The 24,421-nt window shown below is 42.6% G+C and overlaps 1 protein-coding gene across 3 annotated transcripts in view; it reads left to right on the top strand.

Annotated features, from left to right (window-relative positions):
- Positions 1-24,421, top strand: part of vamp4 (vesicle-associated membrane protein 4) — a 32,450-nt gene that overhangs the window by 3,259 nt on the left and 4,770 nt on the right. For all 3 annotated transcript variants that reach the window (XM_014169329.3, XM_014169327.3, XM_014169330.3), the window contains 6 exons: positions 675-779; positions 1,511-1,557; positions 1,689-1,739; positions 13,491-13,591; positions 24,092-24,171; positions 24,255-24,306. In XM_014169329.3, the coding sequence (XP_014024804.1) occupies positions 675-779; positions 1,511-1,557; positions 1,689-1,739; positions 13,491-13,591; positions 24,092-24,171; positions 24,255-24,306 (436 nt within the window). The remainder of the gene's footprint in view (positions 1-674; positions 780-1,510; positions 1,558-1,688; positions 1,740-13,490; positions 13,592-24,091; positions 24,172-24,254; positions 24,307-24,421) is intronic.

Genomic DNA, 24,421 nt, shown 5'->3' with positions numbered 1-24,421 from the left:
TCAGAGGGTGAATGGGCAAGACAAAACATGTAAGTGCCTTTGAACTGTGTATGGAAGTAGGTGCCAAGCGCACCGGTTTGTGTCAAGAACTTTCACGCTCAACAGTTGTGTGTGTATAAAGTATGGTCCACCACCCAAATGACATCCAGCCAACTTGACACATCTGTGGGAAGCATTGGAGTCAACATTGGCCAGCATTCCTAATGTTTGGCATACTCCGTTTATAGATTTAGCAGTGGCGTAAAGACTCAGGGAACATTGAGAGGAACCAGACTCAATCATTATTCTGAACATAAGAGGTAGTGTTGGACTCAGAAGTGTGTAAAGACTCAAGCAGGCAGGCCAGCTATGCCACACTATATCTGTAATGTGATAACCATCTGGACAGGAAGCTGGTGTTGAGTGACTGCTGTGTATGTTTGGTATTTGTCTGGGGTTGGTATGATGACTGTAGCAGCAGTGGTCACCTGGAGGACTCGCTAACAGTTTGCAGGCTTTTGTTTCCAGCCCAGCACACCTGATTCTACTTTTCATGGTTGATTATTGGATGTGTTATTGCTGGCTGGAACTAAAGCCTGCACCCCCCAGTAGGACCAGGGTTGCTGATGTACTGTAGCAGACAGTATTGTGTGTGTGAGGTCTCTAACGGGTGTGTTTCTTCTCCTGTCCTACAGAGGGAACCAGAGCGGGAGGAGCAGCCTGAAGACGCCAACATGCCTCCCAAGTTTAAACGACACCTCAACGATGAAGAGGTCACCGGATCCATACGCAGCGAGAGGGTGAGACACTGGTGGGGGGGAGTCAGGTTCAATGGTTTCTATTCTATTTACAAAAACATTTGTTTCCCCAGTGCAAACTAATTTAAGCTCGGAATTAAGAACAGGGGGGGGGGGAGTTTGCGAGAGGGACATTGCAGGGAGACGGCAACCCTTCTCTGAGGTTCAGAGAGGACCCATTCCTACTCTGTCTCAGCATTGTTATTGTCTTCAGCTGAGATCAAAGAGAAACAGACACACACCCCCCCCCCCCCCCCCCCCCCCCTCTCCATCCCCTCTTCTCTGATAATAGCTCCCAGTCCTCTCCTGGCTCCCGGGACCACATCCAGGAGTGGGCAGAGCAGAGAAGTGACACACAGTCAGAGGGCGAGGATAGAACATGGGTAGTGGAGAGGCAGAAAGGGCGTTTGAAGCACTCCTCAGATAAAAAGGATTTAACCCTTTATCAAATGGGTTACATTCCCCCAGTTATCTGGTGGTATCTTTATATGCAGCAAGAAATATATTTATGTCATTAAAGGGCCAATGCAGCTGTTTTTATCTCAATATCAAATCATTTCTGGGTAACAATTTTCAATGAAAATGATTTAAAAAAAGAAACCAAAATAGCTTCTTAGCGTAATGCAATTTCTCAAACAAAGATTTTGCTAGGACTGTTTGGGAGTGGTCTGGGAGAGGGGCCTAATGGGAGAGATGTGTCTGACCCGTGACCTCTGACCTCTGCCCCCTCACAGAGGAACCTGTTGGAGGAAGACTCTGATGAAGAGGAGGACTTCTTCCTGTGAGTAATAATCCCACATACATTGTTTGTGTCTGAAATGACTACCTATTTCTACCTTCGAATAGAGCCCATATTGGGCTGTAAGGCTGTGTATCTGAAGCCAACAGATTTTCTGTATGCTTGTCTTTCAGGAGGGGACCAACTGGACCCAGATTTGGAGCCGGAAATGACAAAATCAGACAGTAAGTGTGTGTTTGGTGTGTGTCTGCGCATGTGTGTGTATCTTTGGGAGGGGGGCTTGAGTCATATTAGAAATGATGAATGAATGACGTAATTCCCTTTTTTCTTAATATTGAATTTCCTGCACCATTAACAAATCTGACTGAAAAGAACTACATGTGTTTCTGTGGAACCGCTCAACACAGTTGATTTTGATGGTTCTGGATACAATACCACTGCCTCCTAGTCTACTGTAACCCTCTCTGATTCCAAGGTAGACCTTGTCTTTTGGGCAGCAGGTGGTCTAGCGGTTGGTCTAGTAGTCACCGCCGATACCCACAGCACATCGACTGCATGTCTGTTCTCCAATCACAGCCCTTCCACTGTCCTGTCTATCTCTGTCTGTCTGCCTGTCTTTTTGAGCGGTAATTTCCAGAAAGACAGAGGTCCCTTGGTGCATCGCAGATTATTTGATGTATCCGGTCAGGTCAGTGCCCTTGAGCCGGTGCTTAGTATAGTCAAAGAACCTTCTTCTGGAGCTCTTGTAGGACAGCTTGGCACAGAACTCGCTATGTTTCTCCATGCGGCTGCGATCAGTGCACCGGCTGCGATCAGTGCACCGGCTGCGATCAGTGCACCGGCTGCGATCAGTGCACCGGCTGCGATCAGTGCACCGGCTGCGATCAGTGCACCGGCTGCGATCAATGCACCGGCTGCGATCAATGCACCGGCTGCAGTGCTCACACGGCTTCAGCTTGAAGTTGGTAGCACTCATCCCAAATCAACGTTACGTCTCCACCTGAATGAAGGAATTAGCCTAATTTAGTTTATTAGTTTGGAAAATTTAAAATACATTGAGTTTTCCTTATGAATACAACACTACACAGATTAAAATGGTCAAGGATAAAAATCACAGTCAACCAAATTATTTCCATGGTGGACTTCCTTGTTATAAGATGGGCAAAGGTATGCACAGCTCAGGCAAGACTGTGCAGTCAGCACTCTAAAGGCATTTTACATTTCATTAAATTGAAGAAAAAAAATACATTATACAAATAGGCCTACTTATGATCACAACACTGAATTATATCATCAATAGACTAATTCACCTCTCTGTTTTTCTTATTCTCTTCGTTCACTCTTCTTGACTTGGACCCACTCCTTGTTCACCTATCTTTACATTTGACATATATATACAGTACCAGTCAAAAGTTTGGACACACCTACTCATTGTAGAATAGTAGTGAAGAAATCAAAACTATGAAATAACACATATGGAATCATGTATTAAGCAAAAAAGTGTTAAACAAATCAAAATATATTTGAGGTTCTTCAAAGTAGCCACCCTTTGCTTTGATGACATCTTTGCACACTCTTGGCATTTTCTCAACCATCTTCATGAGGAATGCTTTTCTAACAGTCTTAAAGGAGTTCCCACATATGCTGAGCACTTGTTGGCTGTTTTTCCTTCACTCTGCGGTCCAACTCATCCCAAATCCTCTCAGTTTGGTTGAGATCGGGCGATTGTGGAAGCCAGGTCATCTGATGCAGCACCATCACTCTCCTTCTTGGTCAAATAGCCCTTCCACAGCCTGGGGGTGTGTTGGGTCATTGTCCTGTTAAAAAACAAATGATAGTCCCACTAAGCACAAACCAGATGAGATGGTGTATCACTGCAGAATGCTGTGGTAGCCATGCTGGTTAAGTGTGCCTTGAATTCTAAACAAATTCCATATATGTTATTTCATATTTTTGATGTCTTCACTATTAGTCTACAGTCGTGGCCAAAAGTTTTGAGAATTACATAAATATTAATTTTCAGAAAGTTTGCTGCTTTAGTGTCTTTAGATATTTTTGTCAGATGTTACTATGGAATACTGAAGTATAATTACAAGCATTTCATAAGTGTCAAAGGCTTTTATTGACAATTACATGAAGTTGATGCAAAGAGTCAATATTTGCAGTGTTGACCCATCTTTTTCAAGACCTCTGCAATCTGCCCTGGCATGCTGCCATCAGCCACATCCTGACTGATGGCAGACCATTCTTGCATAATCAATGCTTGGAGTTTCTCAGAATTTGTGGGTTTTTGTTTGTCCACCCGCCTCTTGAGGATTGACCACAAGTTCTCAATGGGATTAAGGTCTGGGGAGTTTCCTGGCCATGGACCCAAAATATTGATGTTTTGTTCCCCGAGCCACTTAGTTATCACTTTTGCCTTATGGCAAGGTGCTCCATCATGCTGGAAAAGGCATTGTTCGTCACCAAACTGTTCCTGGATGGTTGGGAGAAGTTGCTCTCGGAGGATGTGTTAGTACCATTCTTTATTCATGGCTGTGTTCTTAGGCAAAATTGTGAGTGAGCCCACTCCCTTGGCTGAGAAGCAACCCCACACATGAATGGTCTCAGGATGCTTTACTGTTGGCATGACACAGGACTGATGGTAGCGCTCACCCTGTCTTCTCTGGACAAGCTTTTTTCCGGATGCTCCAAACAATCGGAAAGGGGATTCATCAGATAAAATGACTTTACCCCAGTCCTCAGCAGTCCAATCCCTGTAACTTCTGCAGAATATCAGTCTGTCCCTGATGTTTTTCCTAGAGAGAAGTGGCTTCTTTGCTGGCCTTCTTGACACCAGGCCATCCTCCAAAAGTCTTTGCCTCACTGTGCATGCAGATGCACTCACACCTGCCTGCTGCCATTCCTGAGCAAGCTCTGTACTGGTGGTGCCCCGATCCCGCAGCTGAATCAACTTTAGGAGACAGTCCTGGCGCTTGCTGGACTTCCTTGGGCGCCCTGAAGCCTTCTTCACAACAATTGAACCGCTCTCCTTAAAGTTCTTGATGATCTGATAAATGGTTGATTTAGGTGCAATCTTACTGGCAGCAATATCCTTGCCTGTGAAGCCCTTTTTGTGCAAAGCAATGATGACGGCACGTGTTTCCTTGCAGGTAACCATGATTGACAGAGGAAGAACAATGATTCCAAGCACCACCCTCCTTTTTTAAGCTTCCAGTCTGTTATTCGAACTCAATCAGCATGACAGAGTGATCTCCAGCCTTGTCCTCGTCAACACTCACACCTGTGTTAACGAGAGAATCACTGACATGATGTCAGCTGGTCCATTTGGGGCAGGGCTGAAATGCAGTGGAAATGTTTTTGGGGGATTCAGTTCATTTGCATGGCAAAGAGGGACTTTGCAATTAATTGCAATTCATCTGATCACTCTTCATAACATTCTGGAGTATATGCAAATTGCCATCATACAACCTGAGGCAGCAGACTTTGAAAATTAATATTTGTCATTCTCAAAACTTTTGGCCACGACTGTACAATGTAGAAAATAGTAAAAATAAAAACCCTGGAATGAGTTGGTGTGGCCAAACGTTTGACTGCTACTGTATATATTTATTTTTTATCTCACATCTGCTTTGGCTTACTCTCCATGCTGCCCTCTTCGTTTTTTCCTCCTCTTCGTTATCTCTTATCTCCCATAGGTAAGAATCCACATTAATTTGGCAGATCTCCTGGATGTAGTTCTCCACCTTCATCTTGAACTGTTCCTTTGCTTTCTTCTCCTCCAAAGTCTGGGCATCCATCTTGGCCTCACTCATCATCAGGTTCCATTCCTGGCTGACACTGATCAGCTTGGGCTTCAGATATTTCGTCAACTGGTCAGCCTCCAGGTAGAAGAGATCCCATACCATCTCATTGGGGCATGGCGGTAGATCCTGTACATTTAGGGTCTGAGTTAAACTTAATTTGTTTCTTCGTGACTTGTCCTCTGATCTGACAGGCCAGAATAGCTCCTTTTTGGCATCATTGTTTGGCACAGTGACACTGGCTCTAGTGGAACACTTGGCTACCAATTTGGCTCCATGGACTGCCTTCCAATGGCTTGGCGCTATAGAGGTAGATGTCTTTCACCATGCAGATTTGCTCCCTCTTGGTCTGGATAGGTCGCAGTGGCTTCCAGATGGGAGGAAAAGTAGCCTTCCCTCTCTGCTACATTGACTCTTCCCATTGCAGATGGCACTTTTCTTCTGCAGTACTGGGATTCTAGAAGGGGGATGTGGCTTCTTTTCCTCATTCTTAATTTGTTTCACAGCCTTCAAACTGGCAAGTCATTGCAGAGCACTCTTTCTTTCTTCAGTCAACTCCAGTACTGAGATTCTAGAGGAAGGATGCAAGGTGTGATGAACCTTCTGGTTGAGCTCAGGAAACCTCTCGGTGGCAGGCTGACGGGAGTTGGTACTGGCAGCACCAAGGTTGCCTGTTTTTGCATTATCTTCCTGTAGCAGCTGCAGGAATCTCCTCAGCATCAAAGAGATTGACAGCGGCATCTTAGGCACCTTGTTCCACAACCTCAAGTTTTTGTCTAGTAGCACGTTCTATATTTTATGATCTACTGTAATAACTCAGGAGGAATCTGCTAGATTGTCTTCTTGATGCTCTTCTTCTATGTTCAGTAGTCAGTCACCAGAATGTTTTTGGAATGTATTGATCAGTTGTGACATCATGGCTGGTTCACACATGATGTTCTAATTCTATGGGCTCACATGTTTATATAGTTGTGATGTCATAATGGATCAATACTGCCCAAAAGCAATACTATAAGACTCAAATCAATTATTTGTCACATGTTTCGTAAACAACAGGTGTAGGACTAACAGTCAAAAGCTTACTTACAGGCCCTTCCCAACATTGCAGAGAGAAAAATAATAACACCAACAAACATGAGCTGGTAGATTAGTCAACCCACACTGCAGATGTGGAATTTACACTCCCAGTATGGATGTTTGGTGTGCACAGCAGACATGCAGGACTAGGGTTTAATATATTTTTTAAATAAATCACTTTTCTCCCCGGTAACCCGGTATTTCCCGCCAAAACCAGAAGTGTCATTCGAAAGCATTATAAAGCATATAAATATGGCTGGATTTGATTAGAGCTTTGATCAGCATGAAAATTCAAACCTGATGCTACCTGGAGCCTGATGAACCATATATTAAATACATTTATTAATTAAATGTAATGAGCCCAAGCCCAAATTATTGTCCCCTTATCCAATACATGTATGATACAGGCTACTGCACATTACACACGACAGAAAAAGGCCATAGATGTAGCTAGCTATATGTTCTCATTTTGTTACGTTACAGCCTTATTCTAAAATGTATTAAATAGTTTTTTCCCTGATCAATCCACACACAATACCTCAATGACAAAGCAAAAACAGGTTTTTATAATTTTTTACAAACGTATAAAAAATCTATAAAAATTAAATATCACATTTACATAAGGATTCAGACCCTTTACTCAGTACTTTTGTTGAAGCACCTTTGGCAGTGTTTACAGCCTCAATTCTTCTTGGGTATGACGCTACTAGCTTGGCAAACCTGTATTTTGGGATTTTCTCCTATTCTTTGTAGATTGTCAGGTTGGATGAGGAGTATCGCTGCACGGCTATATTCAGAGCTACCCAGAGATGTTTGATCGGGTTCAAGTCCGAGCTCTGGCTGGGCAACTCAAGGACATTCAGAAACTTGTCCCGAACCCAGTCCTGTGTTTTGGCTGTGTGCTTAGGGTCATTGTCCTGTTGGATGGTGAACCTTCGCCCCAGTCTGAGGTCCTGAGCGCTCTGGAGCAGCTTTTCATCAAGGATCTCTCAGTACTTTGCTCCATTCATCTTTCCCTCGATCCTGACTAGTCTCCCAGTCCCTGCCGCTGAAAAAAATCCCCACAGCATGATGCTGCCACCACCATTCTTCACTGTAGGGATGGTGCCAGGTTGCCTCCAGACGTGACTCTTGGCATTCAGGCCAAAGATTTCAATCTTGTTTTCATCAGACCACAGAATCTTGTTTCTCATGGTCTGAGAGTCCTTTAGGTGCCTCTTGGCAAACTCCAAGTGGGCTGTCATATGTCATTTATTGAGGAGTGGCTTCCGTCTGGCCATTCTACCATAAAGGCCTGATAAGTGGAGTGCTGCAGAGATGGTTGTCCTTCTAGTAGGTTCTCCCATCTCCACAGAGGAAATCTGAAGCTTAGTCAGTCACCATCAGGTTCTTGGTCACCTCCCTGACCAAGGCCCTTCTTCCCCGATTGCTCCGTATGGATGGGCGGCCAGCTCTAGGAAGAGTCTTGGTGGTACCAAACTTCTTCCATCTAAGAATGATGGAAGCCACTGTGTTCTTGGGGGCCTTCAATGCTGAAGACATTTTTTTGGTACGCTTCCCCAGATCTGTGCCTAGACACAATCCAGTCTCGGAGCTTTACAGACAATTCCTTCGACCTCATGGCTTGGTTTTTGCTCTGACATGCACTGTCACCTTATAGACAGGTGTGTGCCTTTCCAAATCATGTCCAATCAATTGAATTTACCACAGGTGAACTCCAATCAAGTTGTAGAAACATCTCAAGGATGATCAATAGAAACAGGATGCACCTGACCTCAATTTCGAGTCTGATAGCAAAGGGTCTGAATACTTATGTAAATAACATATTTCTGTTTTTTATTTTTAATAACTAAACAAATAAACATATGTTTTATTTGCAGCAAGCGGGAATTGCATCGAAGCAAATTATTCATTTCCAAATGCTTTATAGTTGGCTGAGGCCATTAAGAAGCCAGATTTAGACATTGCATGATCCCGCAGGTGAAGAAGCCGGATGTGGAGGTCATGGGCTGGTGTGGTTACACGTGGTCTGTGGTTGTGAGGACGGATGGACGTTCTCTAAAACGACATTGGAGGCAGCTTATGGTAGAGAAATGAACATTCAATTCTCTGACAACAGCTCTGGTGGACATTCTTGCAGTCAGCATCCCAATTGCACGCTCCCTCAACTTGAGACATCTGTGGTATTGTGTTGTATGACAAAACTGGCCATTTTAGAGTGGCCTTTTATTGTCCCCAGCACATGGTGAACCTGTGTGATGATCATGCTGTTTAATAAGCTTTTAGATATGCCGCACCTGATTATCTGTGTATGTGACAAACTTTGATTTGAAAAAAGATGTCAGCAAATTAATCTCTCTTAGCAAAATAAATCTGCAATTCTGGAGCCCTATTTTGACAGTGAAATTAGGCTATAGTCAATGCCTAATTGTCAAGCCAAAATTCAAACCAATCACTGATAGGCATACATTTAACACGTCCAATCTAAAAGTTGTTCTTAAATCAAACCATCTCAATAGCACTGTGAATTACATTATTCCTAATTTCTTCTATTGTGTGAAACCGTGACAATTTTGGTCGGACCCAATCTTGGGCTGGCGCCACACACTGAAAATGTTGGTGGTGGCAGTGGGGAAAAGTTAGTCTGGAGTCTTCCTATACTGTTTTTGTAATAGGCTTACCATGAACCCATGTTATCCATCACAACATTACATTTTTAAAGAGAATGCAAGTGCCATGATCCCACAGGAAATAGGCCTATGGGATTTATTTTAATGCTTCGGAGTTAAAGGGATACTGCGGGATTCTGGCAATAAATATACGCTAGCGTACCTGTAGACTTCCAGTCATTGCGCTAACGCTAGTTAGGTGGTTTCGCAAGCCAATGCTAACTTCCTTCATACTGCACGCAGAGACATAAAAGGGTCGATGCATTTTGAGAAGTGTAACTTGGTCCAAAAAAAGTTTGATTTCACCTAATTTTAACATTCTCTAAAAAAAAAACGTGTTTTCCCATCTCAAGAAGGTAAAAAAAGACTAGGAAATGTCAAATAAAGTGACAGCATTGACTAACATTTCTTCTTAACCTCTCTGGGATCTGTGGGACGGTAGCGTCTCACTCACCAACAGCCAGTGAAATAGCAGAGCGCCAAATTCAAAACAAGAAAAATCTCATAATTCAAATTTCTCAAACATACAACTATTTTACACCATTTTAAAGATACACTTCTCCTTAATGCAACCACATTGTCCGATTTCAAAAAGGCTTTACGGCGAAAGCAAAACATTAGATTATGTTAGGATAGCACCTACACAAAAAAAAAACACAGCCATTTTCCAAGCAAGGAGAGGCGAAAATTAAGCACTAACCTTTGATGATTTATCAGATGGCACTCATAGAACTTCATGTTACACAATACATGTATGTTTTGCTCGATAAAGTTCATATTTATATCCAAAAAAAACATTTTACATTGGCGTGTAATGTTCAGAAATGTTTTGCCTCCAAAAACTTCCTGTGAATGAGCACATCAATTTACAGAAATACTCATCATAAACGTTGATAAAATAAAAAACTGTTATTCAAAGAATTACAGATAAACTTCTCCTTAATCCAAACACATTGTCCGATTTCAAAAAGGTATTACAGCGAAAGCACACTTTGCAATAATCTGAGTACAGAGCTCAGACAACAACAACAGGAAATACAGATACCCGCCTGAGTATTAGGCAGTTCACTCTGGGCACCTTATTCATCCAAGCTACTCAATAGTGCCCCCATGTCCCTAAGAAGTTAAATAAGCCATAAATCCCCTTGCGACAGGGGGAATGGAAGCTTGTTGTGTGCAAAAGCACACAACAATTGAATGCAAGCGTCACAATTTTTTTTATAATTGTTAAAACATTTCTAGCCTGTCTATGTGTAACAGTGTTGATGTATTATGCTCTACTTGTTCAGTTTTTCCACCACAAAACACCAGAAAATGGCCAAAAAGAGTAGAACCAGCTCACCTTTTTTTACTCTATGATTTGACTATTAGATGTTCAGTGTTTATTTTGAAATAATATATTTAAAAAGGAATATTTTCACCATATTATAACAAGAGTTCAATTCACATAACAGTGTTGACCTTAAAATGAGGGACAGACATAAATGAATCCCTAATTACAATAAATAAGTAATCGTCTTCAGAAATTACAAAATTAACTCGGGCTTTACAATGATGGTGAAACATGCAGAAATTTGGGGATTATGTGGGTTAAAATGACACAAGGTTGAAGCATTTTGGCACTTTAGCAAGCCTTTATTCATATAAAAATCTGATTGAATTATCCATGTGGTCTAAATTAAATGGCACTAAATGGAATAACAGGCTATTAAAATTCAATATTGGTGCACAATTTCTACTTAAAATATCGAAGGGATGCAAAAGGCACTCTTTTTTTTGGGGGGGGGGTTACCCAAAAATGTTATCCACCAGTTCATCTGACTGGGTAAGTAGAAAAATGGCTTAATTCTACCTACCTCTTAAGAGCAGCAGGTAAGATAGTGGTTAAGAGTGTTGGGCCAGTAACACAACGGTCCCTGGTTTGAATCCCTGCACTGATTAGGTGAAAAATCTGTTGATGTGCCCTTGAGCAAGGCACTTAACCCTTATTGCTCCTGTAAGTCGCACTGGATAAGAACATCTGCTAAATTACTAAAATGTAACATTTTAATTGTCAGAATCTCACAGTATCCCTTTGTTGGTATAGCCAGAGCCCAAAAAACGAAACAAATGAACATATGTTTTATTTGCAGCAGGGGGAAATTGCATCGAAACAAATGATTCAATTCCAATGCTTTATACCAGTAGTGATGAACAATGTGACATACCTGTGTTGAACTTCTTGCCTTCATCTCATAAACTGAGGAAAAAAAGAAACCTCTCTTTTTCAGGACACAGTCTTTCAAAGATAATTCATAAAAATCCAAATAACTTCACATATCTTCATTGTAAAGGGTTTAAACACTGTTTCCCATGCTTGTTCAATGAACCATAAACAATTCATGAACATGCACCTTTGGAACGGTCGTTAAGACACTAACAGCTTACAGACGGTAGGCAATTAAGGTCACAGTTATGAAAACGTAGGACACTAAAGAGGCCTTTCTACTGAGTCTGAAAAACACCAAAAGAAAGATGCCCAGGGTCCCTGCTCATCTGCGTGAACGTGCCTTAGGCATGCTGCAAGGAGGCATGAGGACTGCAGATGTGGCCAGGGCAATAAATTGCAATGTCCGTACTGTGAGATGCCTAAGACAGCGCTACAGGGAGACAGGACAGACAGCTGATCGTCTTTGCAGTGACAGACCATGTGTAACAACACCTGCACAGGATCAGTACATCCGAACATCACACCTGCGGGACAGGTACAGGATGGCAACAACAACTGCTCGAGTTACACCAGGGACGCACAATCCCTCCATCAGTGCTCAGACTGTCCACAATAGGCTGAGAGAAGCTGGACTGAGGGCTTGTAGGCCTGTTGTAAGGCAGGTCCTCACCAGACATCACCTGCAACAATGTTGCCTATGGGCACAAACCTATCGTTGATGGACCAGACAGGACTGGCAAAAAGTGCTCTTCACTGACGAGTCTTGGTTTTGTCTCACATGGGGTGATGGTCGGATTCGTGTTTATCGTCAAAGGAATGAGCGTTACACCGAGGCCTGTACTCTGGAGCGGGATCAATTTGGAGGTGGAGGGTCCGTCGTGGTCTGGGGCGGTGTGTCACAACATCATCGTACTGAGCTTGCTGTCATTGCAGGCAATCTCAACGCTGTGCGTTACAGGGAAGACATCCTCCTCCCTCATGTAGTACCCTTCCTGCAGGCTCATCCTGACATGACCCTCTAGCATGACAATGCCACCAGCCATACTGCTCGTTCTGTGTGTGATTTCCTGCAAGACAGGAATGTCAGTGTTCTGCCATGGCCAGCGACGAGCCCGGATCTCAATCCCATTGAGCACATCTGGGACCTGTTGGATCGGAGGGTGAGGGCCAGGGCCATTCCCCCCAGAAATGTCTGGGAACTTGCAGGTGCCTTGGTGGAAGAGTGGGGTAACATCTCACAGCTAGAACTGGCAAATCTGGTGCAGTCCATGAGGAGGAGATGCACCGCAGTACTTAATGCAGCTGTTGTTGAATCTTGTTATGTTCACACAAATATTTACAGATAAGTTTGCTGAAAATAAATGCAGTTGACAGTGAGAGGACATTTCTATTTTTGCTGAGTTTATTTAAACACAGTACATTTCCTTGAGGAAACGTGTTACTCTACCCAATGAAATCATTTAACACATTGTACATCAAATTATCTTGTAATATGGCAATGGAGTCTGTGCGTGTGCGTGCTCCCCATATACCCTAGCAGTGGCAGAGTTCAGAAACAGAGCCCAGCCCACAGACTGTCTTGGTATTACGTAACATTGTCTAATATGTGATGTAATTATCTTGAATAATCATCCACCTGGTTTTTGATTTTCACTTTTCCAAAAGAGAGCAGAGAAAAGGTTTTTATTAGAGTAGACATGTTTTCAGAGCCACTTGGTTCCAATCACTGGCAGAGAAGAATACGTGACTTCATTCCTCTGCACAGCAACATATACCCTCTTTCTCTCTCCCTCTCTCCTCTCTCTCTTCTTTCTCCTCCTGTCTGTGCCAGTTGTTTGTGTCAGGGCATGCCATGCCAGGCTCAGTTGGGCCCAGGTGAGGGATGTGGTCCAGGACCAGGTGTGTGTGTGTGTGTGGGAGAAAAGACAGGTGTTGGCAGCCAGGTGAGGACGTTAGGACTACATCCAGGTGTGATGGAGAGATTACCTGGGCAGGAAACTCAGGACAAACAAAAAAACAGACTAGTCCTTGCCTGCTCTGCTGGATACCATGTATCAGTCCAGAGAATAGGGTGTGTGTGTGTGCACTAAATTGAAAAAAGCTCTGTGAATGTATCAGTAAGAACAGCAGTACCAGCCAACGAACTGCCCCACCTTCAACAGAGTTCACATTCTGTTTGTGTGTTGACATTCACTTGTTTTTTTCCCCTTCCCTCAGAGTTCAGTCGCAGGTTGATGAGGTCATCGATGTGATGCAGGAGAACATCTCCAAGGTGATCGACAGGGGAGAGAGACTGGAGGACCTGCAGGACAAGTCAGGTGAGACTCAAGTCATTTTCAGATCTATATATTAATATCTGCAGAACTAAGTTGCCTTGTGGTTAGTGTCTGCCCTGAGATTGGAAGGTTGGGCTGTTCCTAGGACGTCATTGTAAATAAGAATTTGTTCTTAACTTACTTGCCTAGTTAAATAAATAAAAATTGGGAGTAGAAATGGGACCCAATGCATCTCTGCTTGGCATTCAGCATTAGGAGATCGATTGGTGTTAACTTCTATGGGCTAGGTGGGAGCGTCCCACCCCTGGTACACCCTATCATCAGCAGGTGAAGTATCAAGAGCGCCAAATTTGAAAACAATTAAATGTCATAATTCAAATTTCTCAAACATACAACTATCTTACACCCTTTGAAAGATAAACATCTCCTTAATCTAACCATGTTGTCCGATTTCAAAAAGGCTTTACGGCGAAAGCATAAAGTTAGATTATGTTAGGACAGTACATTGAAAATAGCTGTGTGTAATGTTTTGTCAATGCAAAGACAGGCATCACCAAAAGCAGAAAACCAGCTACAATTATGCACTAACCTTTGACAATCTTCATCAGATGACACTCCTAGGACATTGTTAGACAATACATGCATTTTTCGTTCTATCAAGTTCATATTTATATCCAAAAACAGCATTTTACAATGGCGTTGATGTTGAGAAAATATTTTCCCTCCAATACCGCCAGTCAATCAGCACAACAAATTAAATAATTACTATTCGAAACCATTGGTAAAATATTATATTGTCATTCAAAGAATTATAGATTAACATCTCGTGAACGCAACCGCATTGCCAGATTTAAAAATAACTTTACTGGGAAATCACACTTTGCAATAAACGAGGTCCTGTGCTCAGAAAAATAGGCTTGGCGATACAGACTAGGCGCCATGTTGGAGAGATCTAAAATCAAAAATACTATGTAAATATTCCCTTACCTTTGATTATCTTCATCAGAAGGCACTTCCAGGAATCCCAGGTCCATAACAAATGTAGTTTTGTTTGAAAAAGCTCATAATTTATGTCCAAAAAGCTCCGTGTTGTTAGCGCGTCCTGTAGGCTACTCAAAAACATGAACGTCGCCCGCCGGACTTGTCTTCACCAAAGAGGGGGAAAAAAATATTTACGTTCGTTCAAACATGTCAAATGTTGTATAGCATAAATCATTAGGGCCTTTTTCAATCAGAACTTCAATAATATTCAAGGCGGACGATTGCATTCTCTTTTAAAACGTATTGGAACGAGAGTACCCAAACATGCACTCGCGCGCCAGAGTAGTATAGGCCATCCGCTTATGACCAACTTTCCAAGTCTCTTGTTCGGTCAGTTTTCACAGTAGAAGACTCAAACCACTTTGTAAAGACTGGTGACATCTAGTGGATGGCGTAGGAAGTGCTCAATGATTAATAAGTCCCTGTGTGTTTCAATGGCATAGGCTTAAAAGTAATTCAACACATCAGATATCCACTTCCTGTAAGAATTTGTCTCAGGGTTTTGACTGCTATATGAGTTCTGTTATACTTACAGACACCATTCAAACAGTTTTAGAACATTCAGAGTGTTTTCTATCCAAATGTTAATAATATGCATATCCTAGCTTCTGAGTTGGTGTAGGAGGCAGTTAAAAATGGGCACATATTTTTTTCAAAATTCTCAATACTGCCCCCTAGCCCCAACAGGTTATTAAAGCCCTGCGATAGACTTTCGTCCTGGCGGTGTACTTGTACATCAAATTTCCTCAAGCTACAGAAACAGGACATAGGCTACTTACTTACTCTGACACACCACCATCTCTAGAGACTATTATAAAAACACTCTAGACTCCTATCTTACATAAACAGGTCAGATAGGAAGGGAAAGAGAATTTCCTCAGTGTGCCCAGCTGGAAGTTTGTACAAGGAAGAAACCATTCCTGTTGGAGATGACCTGGAATTCTGACTGGTCCATTAGTCACCCTCTACAGGCGCTCATATCCCACTGGGAATTCTACTCAGTGACTCTAGGTTGGGAATAAGACAAGGCTAACTCTCACTCACTCCTGACTGCTCTTCTCTGGTTATCATGGATCGGAGCCAAATGTGGCGATGACATGCAGAGCACACACCAGATACAGGGTTTAGACGGGCAGGTGTGGCAACTATAAAGGGAGTCTAGTCTGTACTGTAGTGATTATGATTAGAGCTGTCTTTAGTAAGGACGTTTTTCAGCTGGGGCATTAAGGAGGTGTTAGAGGATGTGCCCTGGCAGATCGCTAATTTCCAGGACATTGGGAAATGCCTTCAAAACCGGCCACTAGGAGCGACAGTGAGCGCTATTAGCATCAAGTTGGCTTGGGTTTTGTTAGTGTTGAAGACTCTGGATCAGAAGATTGTACGTTCGATCCCAGTGATGGACGCTAGTCTTTTTTGGGGGGGTTTTAATCCTATCCCAAACCTTAATCCTTAACCTTCTAAATTTGATGTTTCATGAACTGAGCAGGAGGAGTCAACCTGGGGTGTCAAAAATACCAAAAAAAAATGACATTTTGAGCAACTTTGAAATTTTGACGTTTGGAGGAACGGAACAATACTGAGCAGGAAAACTTCAATTTGTTTTACCTCATTTCAATCTTTCTGATTCCGGCTTACAAGCAAAAACTAAAGCAGAAGTGGTCAGATGACACAGATGCTAAATTACAGGATTGTTTTGCTAGCACAGACTGGAATATGTTCTGGGATTCATCCGATGGCATTGAGGAGTATACCACATCATTCACCAGCTTCATCAATAAGTGCACGGATGACGCGTCCCCACAGTGACCGTACGTACATACCCCAACCAGAAGCCATGGATTACAGGCAACATCCGCACTGAGCTAAATGGTAGAGCTGGCAATTTTAAGGAGCGGGACACTAACTCGGACACTTATAAGAAATCCTGCTATGCCCTCCGACGAACCATCAAACAGGCAAAGCGTCAATACAGGACTAAGATTGAATCCAACTACATCGCTTCTGACGCTCATTGGATGTGGCAGGGCTTGCAAACTATCACGGACTACAAAGGGAAGCCCAGCCGTGAGCTGCCCAGTGACACGAGCCTACCAGACAAGCAAAATTACTTCTATGCGCGCTTCGAGGCAAGCAACATTGAAGTATACATAAGAGCACCAGTTGGTCCGGGACAACTGTGTGATCACGCTCTCCGTAGCCGATGTAAGTAAGACCTTAACCCTTGTGTAGTCTTAACATTCTGTATACTCCCCTTGTCCTAAGGGTAAAAAATTACCCGCCTTCAACAAACCCCTAAAATAAAGTAGCCTATTTTGCATGAAGAAACAACCTGTCATTCATCAAACTTGGTGAATGTCTGGGTTTTCCCTCTTCACAATGCAGAAAGACTGCATTTAATCAGTGGACACCACTCGTTTTTATTACAACTCACCTGTCATAATTGTTTTATTTACTAAAGTAGAGGTTTATTATTATTATTATTATTATTATTATTATTGCTAAAGGTACTGCATAGGTGTAAACCATTTTTTTTAGCAAGAGATAGCACTTGTATAGCCTAAGAAAGTAGCAGAAATGTGCAGAACGTAATTCTGAATGCATTTTATTGAAAGGAAACAATAAGTCTTGTACTTTTTTGGCAACATATTGATATATTGTTATATACTGTACAATGAGGAATTCAACTACAAAATACTAGTCTTCTCCCATTTTTTTAACCATTGCCCCCACCAACAAGGTGTATAAACAACAACAATAAATAAGAATAAGATAATAGATACAAAACAAAAGCGTGAAGAACATAAATCAATCAACTCTAATTAGCGCATGTAGGACAGTATGCAAGTGTGTGTGCATGGACTTTGCAGATGTATTTCTTACATGTGCAGCGCATAGTATTTGTTTTACAGTCCTTGTTTGGGGGGCAGAATTGGCATCTCCTCCTCTTGCCTGCCCCAGCTGCAGCCTCAGGTGGATTAAGACAAGATTCAGCCCCCTGAACAGCTTTCACAAGTGCTGCAGAGGCTGCTTTGCTGGGGAGGCGCTCACTTCTTTGAATGTGTGGGGTTACAAGTGCCTTTCCCAGCTGCTCCAGAAACACCCTCCTCTTGTTCCGCTTCCAGGTAGGGTTGATCTTGTTCCATATCACGATGGCATTGTTTGAGGACACATCAATGACATTATGGAAGGTGACCAGGGGCCAGCGGGCAGTCATCCTCCTGCAGCTGTAAGTTCCAATCACCTTTTCCAGGTTGTCTTGTTCTTTCTAACTGTGCCAAACATGGGGATCTTCCTCTTCAGGAGCTGATGGCTGAGTTCATAAGAGGTAAAGAAATTGTCACACGTGACATTGTGCCCCCTCAGTCCATCTGTCACATCAAGCACAACCCGCATCCCCTGGTTCTTCTTCGGACCTCCACTGGTCGGCTTCCCTGTGCAGACTTGCATCTTCCAAGCGTAGCTGGATTGTGCGTCACAGGCCACCCATATCTTGATGGCATACTTTGCTGGCTTGCTGGGCATATACTGCCGGAAATGACAGCGACCTTTTGACAAAAGAGATTACGATCAGTAATTAGTATCAGTGTCACAGAAAACAATCACATAAATCAATGATATTACAGCAATACATAATACAATTAACTGTGAAAATCACTTACATTACAGATATGAAAATAAAAATGAGTCCCTGAATGGAACCAGTTGCTCCATCCACTGTTACTTCAGGCCCAGGGCTATAGAGGTATGGCAGACGCTCCACCCACTTCTCCCAGACCTCTCTTATGGCCGCCAGTTTGTCTCTCGCATGTCTTGCAGGTCTTGACTCAAGGTTATCAAATTGTAGCATTCTTGAAAGTGTGAAAGACTCAGTGGCATCGTGGCACGGAAATTCGCCCTTCCACTCTCTGCATCCCGGAGACTACATGTAGCCTCTCCTCGTGACCTATACACACCTAAGATTAGCAGCCCTATGTAGGCACGCAGGTCAATCTCATCCATCCTTTTCCAGTTGTCTCCATACTTACGGAAACCCTCCAAATGTGTCATCTCCAGGATGATTTTTTTCGATGGCTGGTGTGAGGAACATGTAGAATGTTGAGGCGATGTCCTGGACATGGGCAACTGCATGTCTTGTGAGCCCTGGGGTCATCCTTATGACATTTTGTGCTGCCATCCTGCCTTGGTTGTCATATGGTGACAAGGACCATGTTATTTTGCTGTTCTTTGACAAAAATGTCTCTCTTTCAGCTTGGGGGATTTCTTCTTCATCTGAAAATGATGCATCCTGCTCTGGGTTGTATTCTTCCATATCTTCTTCAGATACCTCCTCCTCTTCTAAATCATTGTGCTCTTGTTCCTCCTGGACATCTGAAAAAGTCAGACCTGTTGGGCACTGAAACGTGCACTCATAGCTTCAGCAAAGAGAGAACTGTCATCTGCAGCACCTTTAATAGCCTCTGACTGCATTCCCCATTAGTAAACAATGCTTTCAATACATTTTTTTTGTCTAAAATGTTGTTTATTTTGTCTGAGTTCAATCAGTAGTACATATAATCTCTGTGTGTGTGTGTTTTTGTTTTGTTTGTTTGTTTTTGTTAAGGATTTTATAACTGCCGGGTCAAAAATGACCCTAAGACAATCTTTGTACCCTGGTGGTGTACAGCTTTCATGGAAATATGAACAAAGGCGATGTTTAACTTTTTGTAACGGTGGAGTCACTAGGAAAAGTCAAAAGTTCAAGTTGAAAAAATATCATTTAGGGGTTTTCTCCGCTGTTAAACATATCATTTTTGACCCTTAAGACAACACAAGGGTTAAACAGGTCACAAGGCCGCAGGGCCAGACGGATTACCGGGACGTGTACTCAGAGCATGCGTTGACCAACTGGCAAGTGTCTTCACTGACATTTTCAACCTCTCCATCACAGTCTGTAATATCTACATGTTTCAAGCAGACAAACTTGTGCCCAAGAATGCCAAGGTAACCTGCCTAAATGACTACCCGTAGCACTCACGTCTGTAGCCATGAAATGCTTTGAAAGGCTGGTCATTGCTCACATCAACACCATCATCCCAGAAACCCTATACCCACTCCATTTCGCATACCACCCCAACAGATCCACAGATGATGCAATCTCTATTGCACTCCACACTGCCCTTCCCCACCTGGACAAAAGGAACACCTATGTGAGAATGCTGTTCATTGACTACAGCTCAGCGTTCAACCCCATAGTGCCCTCAAAGCTTGTCACTAAGCTAAGGACCCTGGGACTAAACGCCTCCCTCTGCAACTGGATCCTGGAATTCCTGACCCCAGGTGGTAAGGGTAGACAACAACACATCTGCCACGCTGATCCTCACCCCGGGGGCCCCTCAGGGGTGCGTGCTTTGTCCCCTCCTGTACTCCCTGTTCACCTACGACTGTGTGGCCAAGCACAACTCAAACACAATCATTAAGTTTGCCAACGGCACAACGGTGGTAGGCCTGATCACTGACAACAATGAGATGGCCAATAGGGAGGAGGTCCGAGACCTAACCTGTACCCCCGCACATTGACTCGGAACCGGTACCCCCTGTATATAGCCACGTTATTGTTATTGTTCTTTTTTTTAAACTTTAGTTTATTTAGTAAATATTTTCTTAACTCTTATTTTTCTTAAAACTGCATTGTTGGTTAAGGGCTTGTAAGTAAGCTTTTCACGGTTGTATTCGGCGCATGTGACATACAATTTCATTTGATTATTATAACAGCCTTTCCACTAGATGTTGGAACATTGCTCCAGGGACTTGCTTTCATTCAGCCACGAGCATTACTGAGGTCGGGCATTGATGTTGGGTGATTAGGCTTGACTCGCAGTCGGCGTTCCAATTCATCCCAAAGGTGTTCGTTGGGGTTGAGGTCAGGGCTCTGTGCAGGCCAGTCAAGTTCATCCACACCGATCTCGGGAAAAAACATTTCTGTATGGACCTTGTCATGCTGAAATAGGAAAGGGCCTTCCTCGAACTGTTGCCACAAAGTTGGAAGCACAGAATCGTCTAGAATTCCTTTGTTTGTTGTTGCATTAAGATTTCCTTTCACTTGAACTAAGGGGCCTAACCCAAACCATGAAAAACAGCCCCAGACCATTATTCCTCCTCCACCAAACTTTACAGTTGGCACTGTGCATTGGTGCTGGTAGGTTTCTCCTGGCATTCGCCAAACCCAGATTTGTCCGTCACATGACATCAAGTTTTTGTCACGTGCACAAGTACAGTGAAATGCCTTTCTTGCATTAGAGGAACAGGAGATCTCTGCACGCTCAGCTTAGCAGCTTTCATGTCCCTGCCAACACACAGAATGTCAAACAACTGTCTGACTCCAAATAGAAAGAGAGCTTAAATAAAACGTATATATATATGGACAAGGAGAGGCAGAAGGAACGAGTTTGTGTTTAGTGTTTTGCTTTGGCAACATTAGGTTGCCTCTGTCATACCAACGTTTGTTTTGAATCTGAGTGAGTGAGGTTTGAGTTTATTTGATTTGATTTATTTGACCATTTTAAAACAATACAACCACACGTGGATAGAGTACAATCCCATTAAATCACAAAAAAGTTTAAAACTGTATTTCCATTGTGGTGTTCCTGAAAATCCATGAAAACAAAATATACTCAAGATTATAACATGAAAACAAAATACATCTCATCAGTAGGGAAGAAACCGTAAAAGGAATACAGTATATTAGCATGTAACATTCATTGAAATGAAAACAGTTCTTTAAGCCTGTGCAGTGTTAAAGCATTTTACCCATAAACCATTTCTTAATGTTTATCTTAAATCTCCTTAGTGTAGGGATGGATTTTATATGGTTTGGTGCACCATTCCATTCCTCAGCACCAATGTTAAGGAAATAACTTTTTCCAGCCATGCTCCTATAGCGCAGCAGTCTGATATTGGCAACACTGGCACCTGAGTTCATCTGTCATGTGTTGGTCTAGTTCACATAACAAGTATGTAACAGAGCAGTTTTCCTTCACCGCTACACTATTACACTTGACAGAGAAGTTGGAAGAGTTTCTCACTTTGTGTTTGGAACCAAACAAGATAAATTCTGTCTTGCCTAAATGCAGAGAGTTTGTTGTCGGATAACCACTTACTGACTTTAGTCAGTTCGCTGCTTAGGGTCTTTTCAACGGTCTTCTTATTCTTATGTGAAACCAGGAGGGCAGAATCATGCGCATACAGGAACAGAGAGCACGAACGGGCAGAATCCATGTCTTTGATGTAGAGCAAAAAAGCCCCCAAAATACTCCCCTGGGGGACACCATATTTTATCTCCTCAGCATCAGACAGTGTCCCGTCCATATCCACCCTTTGGACCCTATCTGTTAGGTATGACTTTACCCATGATAAGGAGATGGCGCAAAAACCAATTGCTTTCAGTTTGTACAACAAAATAGCATGCTTCACAGTACCAAAGGCTTTTTGTACTTCAAGCATGACCATACCACAGAAGTTGCCCGTGTCAATTTCTTGCTTGATAAAGTATCGTAAACTAGTGTCGGTAGAATAGGATTGTCTACAACCGGACTGAAGATCATTATGAAATGTCTTGGTCATCAATGTACTTTATGATCTGTTGATGGTGTACTTTTCCTAAAACCTTTGACAACACACTCAAGATTGACACTGCTTTGTAGTTCCCCTGTTCAACTTCGCTTCCTTTTTTGTACAAAGGAACAACTTTTGCATGTTTCAACTCTCGTGGTACCTTTCCATGTTGAATGGAAACGTTGATAATGTTTTTTTTTACGTAAGGTCTGATACGATCAGCAGCATCGCTCAGGAATCTAGCTGGGATGTTATCCAGTCCTGTGGCTTTCTGTTTGTTTGTCTAGCTCTTTAAGCATCTTTGTAACATCTGAAGTTGAAGCCTGGGAAAATGCAAACTGTCCTTTGGAGATGCCCTTGGCTGAATAATAGATTTCAATATGATGGTTTCCAAAGTTACCAGAGCATGCTGAGAGTTGGTCGACAAGGTTGAAGTTATCAGCCACTTGTGCTCTGTCAAAGGTTACAGTAACATTGATGTTTAGTCCAATGCTGTTTTGACTTTGTTTTCCGCTTGTTGTTAGTGCCTGGGTCCAGTTCAAGTCTTCCAGAGCTTCCTTGGGTCGTTTTTTTTAATGGATCTTGCTCTTATAGAAGGACTGTTTCGCTTTGTCAACCAGCCTTTGTCATAGTTTTTGTTAACTTTCCTAGTGCAGTGTATTAAGAAATAATCACTCATTCCATATGCAATTACACCACTTTGGGATATCTTGTGATTATCTGATACCATAATGAGATCAATGGCAGTATGACAGGTGTCACAGATTCTTGTGGGCTCATTTATCTACTGAGCCAAACAAAGTTTTGCAAAAGTTAGACAAGGCCTTATACAGGGGGCAGCTCGTGTTCAGTACGTCAGTATTTGCATCACCCAGTAGAATCACTTCAGAGTTTAGAAAGTCACAGTAGGCAGTACACACATTTTCAAGTATCTCATAAAAGTCACTCTGGTCTGGAGGTCTATACAGAGCCTATACAGGTAATACTATTGGTAGTTCTTAAGGCTGGTTTACAGTTGGTCTATCAAAATGTCTGTATACAGTTGTTGCAGTGACCTCATGAACATTCTGACATCACCCTGTGTTCCAAATAGCATCATTTCTCTATTTGATTACCAATAAAACCATCTGTTTAAAAATGAATTCAGTAAATGTCAACCTAGTAAGTCAGGCAACTGAAAGCAACTTTCTAAACAATGTTTTGGTACATTTACATTTTAGTCATTTAGCAGACGCTCTCATCCAGAGCGACTTACAGTAGTGAATGCATACATTTCATTAAAAAAAATTCTTCTCCGTACTGGTTAGTTGCTAGCTTGTTCAAATAATGACCAGAGAATAGCTGACCACGTCTAAACCTTAGCTACTTTTTATTCATTGTTACAGGAAAATAAAGCCACCACAACAACATTATTTACAAGGTAATGATGGCAAACATACTGAAAATAGCTTACGACCGCGAGAGTGATGAAATAAAAGTAGGTCATTCTGAGAATTTTTTTAACTCCTGCACCGTCTTGTCACAGATGGAGTTGGTCTTGTTGCTGTAGCAGCCCAGTAACTACGACAATGGATGTTGCGACAGTTGCAGAGACATTTACTTTTTTGTCTGTGCAACAAAGAAACCAACAGTCTACAGACTTTCCACCGGAGTATAAATTAAATGTCCTTTTGACCAGCAACACTTGTCGCATTCTATTTGTCTGCAGACATGTCTTCAGACCAAGTATAAACCGCCGTTAAGTCATAGAAACAGAGAATACAACACACAGACGGCTCCTATCACGTTGTTTACAAGTTTCCTTCTGTGTCTCCGTGTCCCCCTCTTCCCTGTCTGTCCCCCACATCCCCTCTCTCTTCTCATCTTATCTCCCTGCACATGTGTGTGTCCTGTGGTCATATGACCTTCCAGAGAGCCTATCAGACAACGCGTCAGCCTTCAGCAGCCGAGCCAAGCAGCTGCACAGGAGGATGTGGTGGAGAGACATGAAGGTGAGTCAACGTGTGTGTGTGTGTGCGCGTCAGTGTCTGTATCCATGTATTGCTTGTGTAATGCTTGTATCTGTCTTCCACAGATGAAGGCCATCATAGCTCTGGTGGTGGTCGTTCTGCTACTTATCATCATCAGTGAGTATCAGCCTGAACAACACATTATTGTATTGGTCAAGAATATAACCACACGGATTCAACTCATAGCACTAAACACATCTCTCTCTCTCTCTCTCTCTCTCTCTCTCTCTCT

Source organism: Salmo salar, chromosome 23, assembly GCF_965601325.2.
Source record: "Salmo salar chromosome 23, fSalSal1, whole genome shotgun sequence".
NCBI lineage: Eukaryota > Metazoa > Chordata > Actinopteri > Salmoniformes > Salmonidae > Salmo > Salmo salar.
Note: the sequence above shows the minus strand (reverse complement) of the source record. Positions and strands in the feature narration are given on the sequence as shown.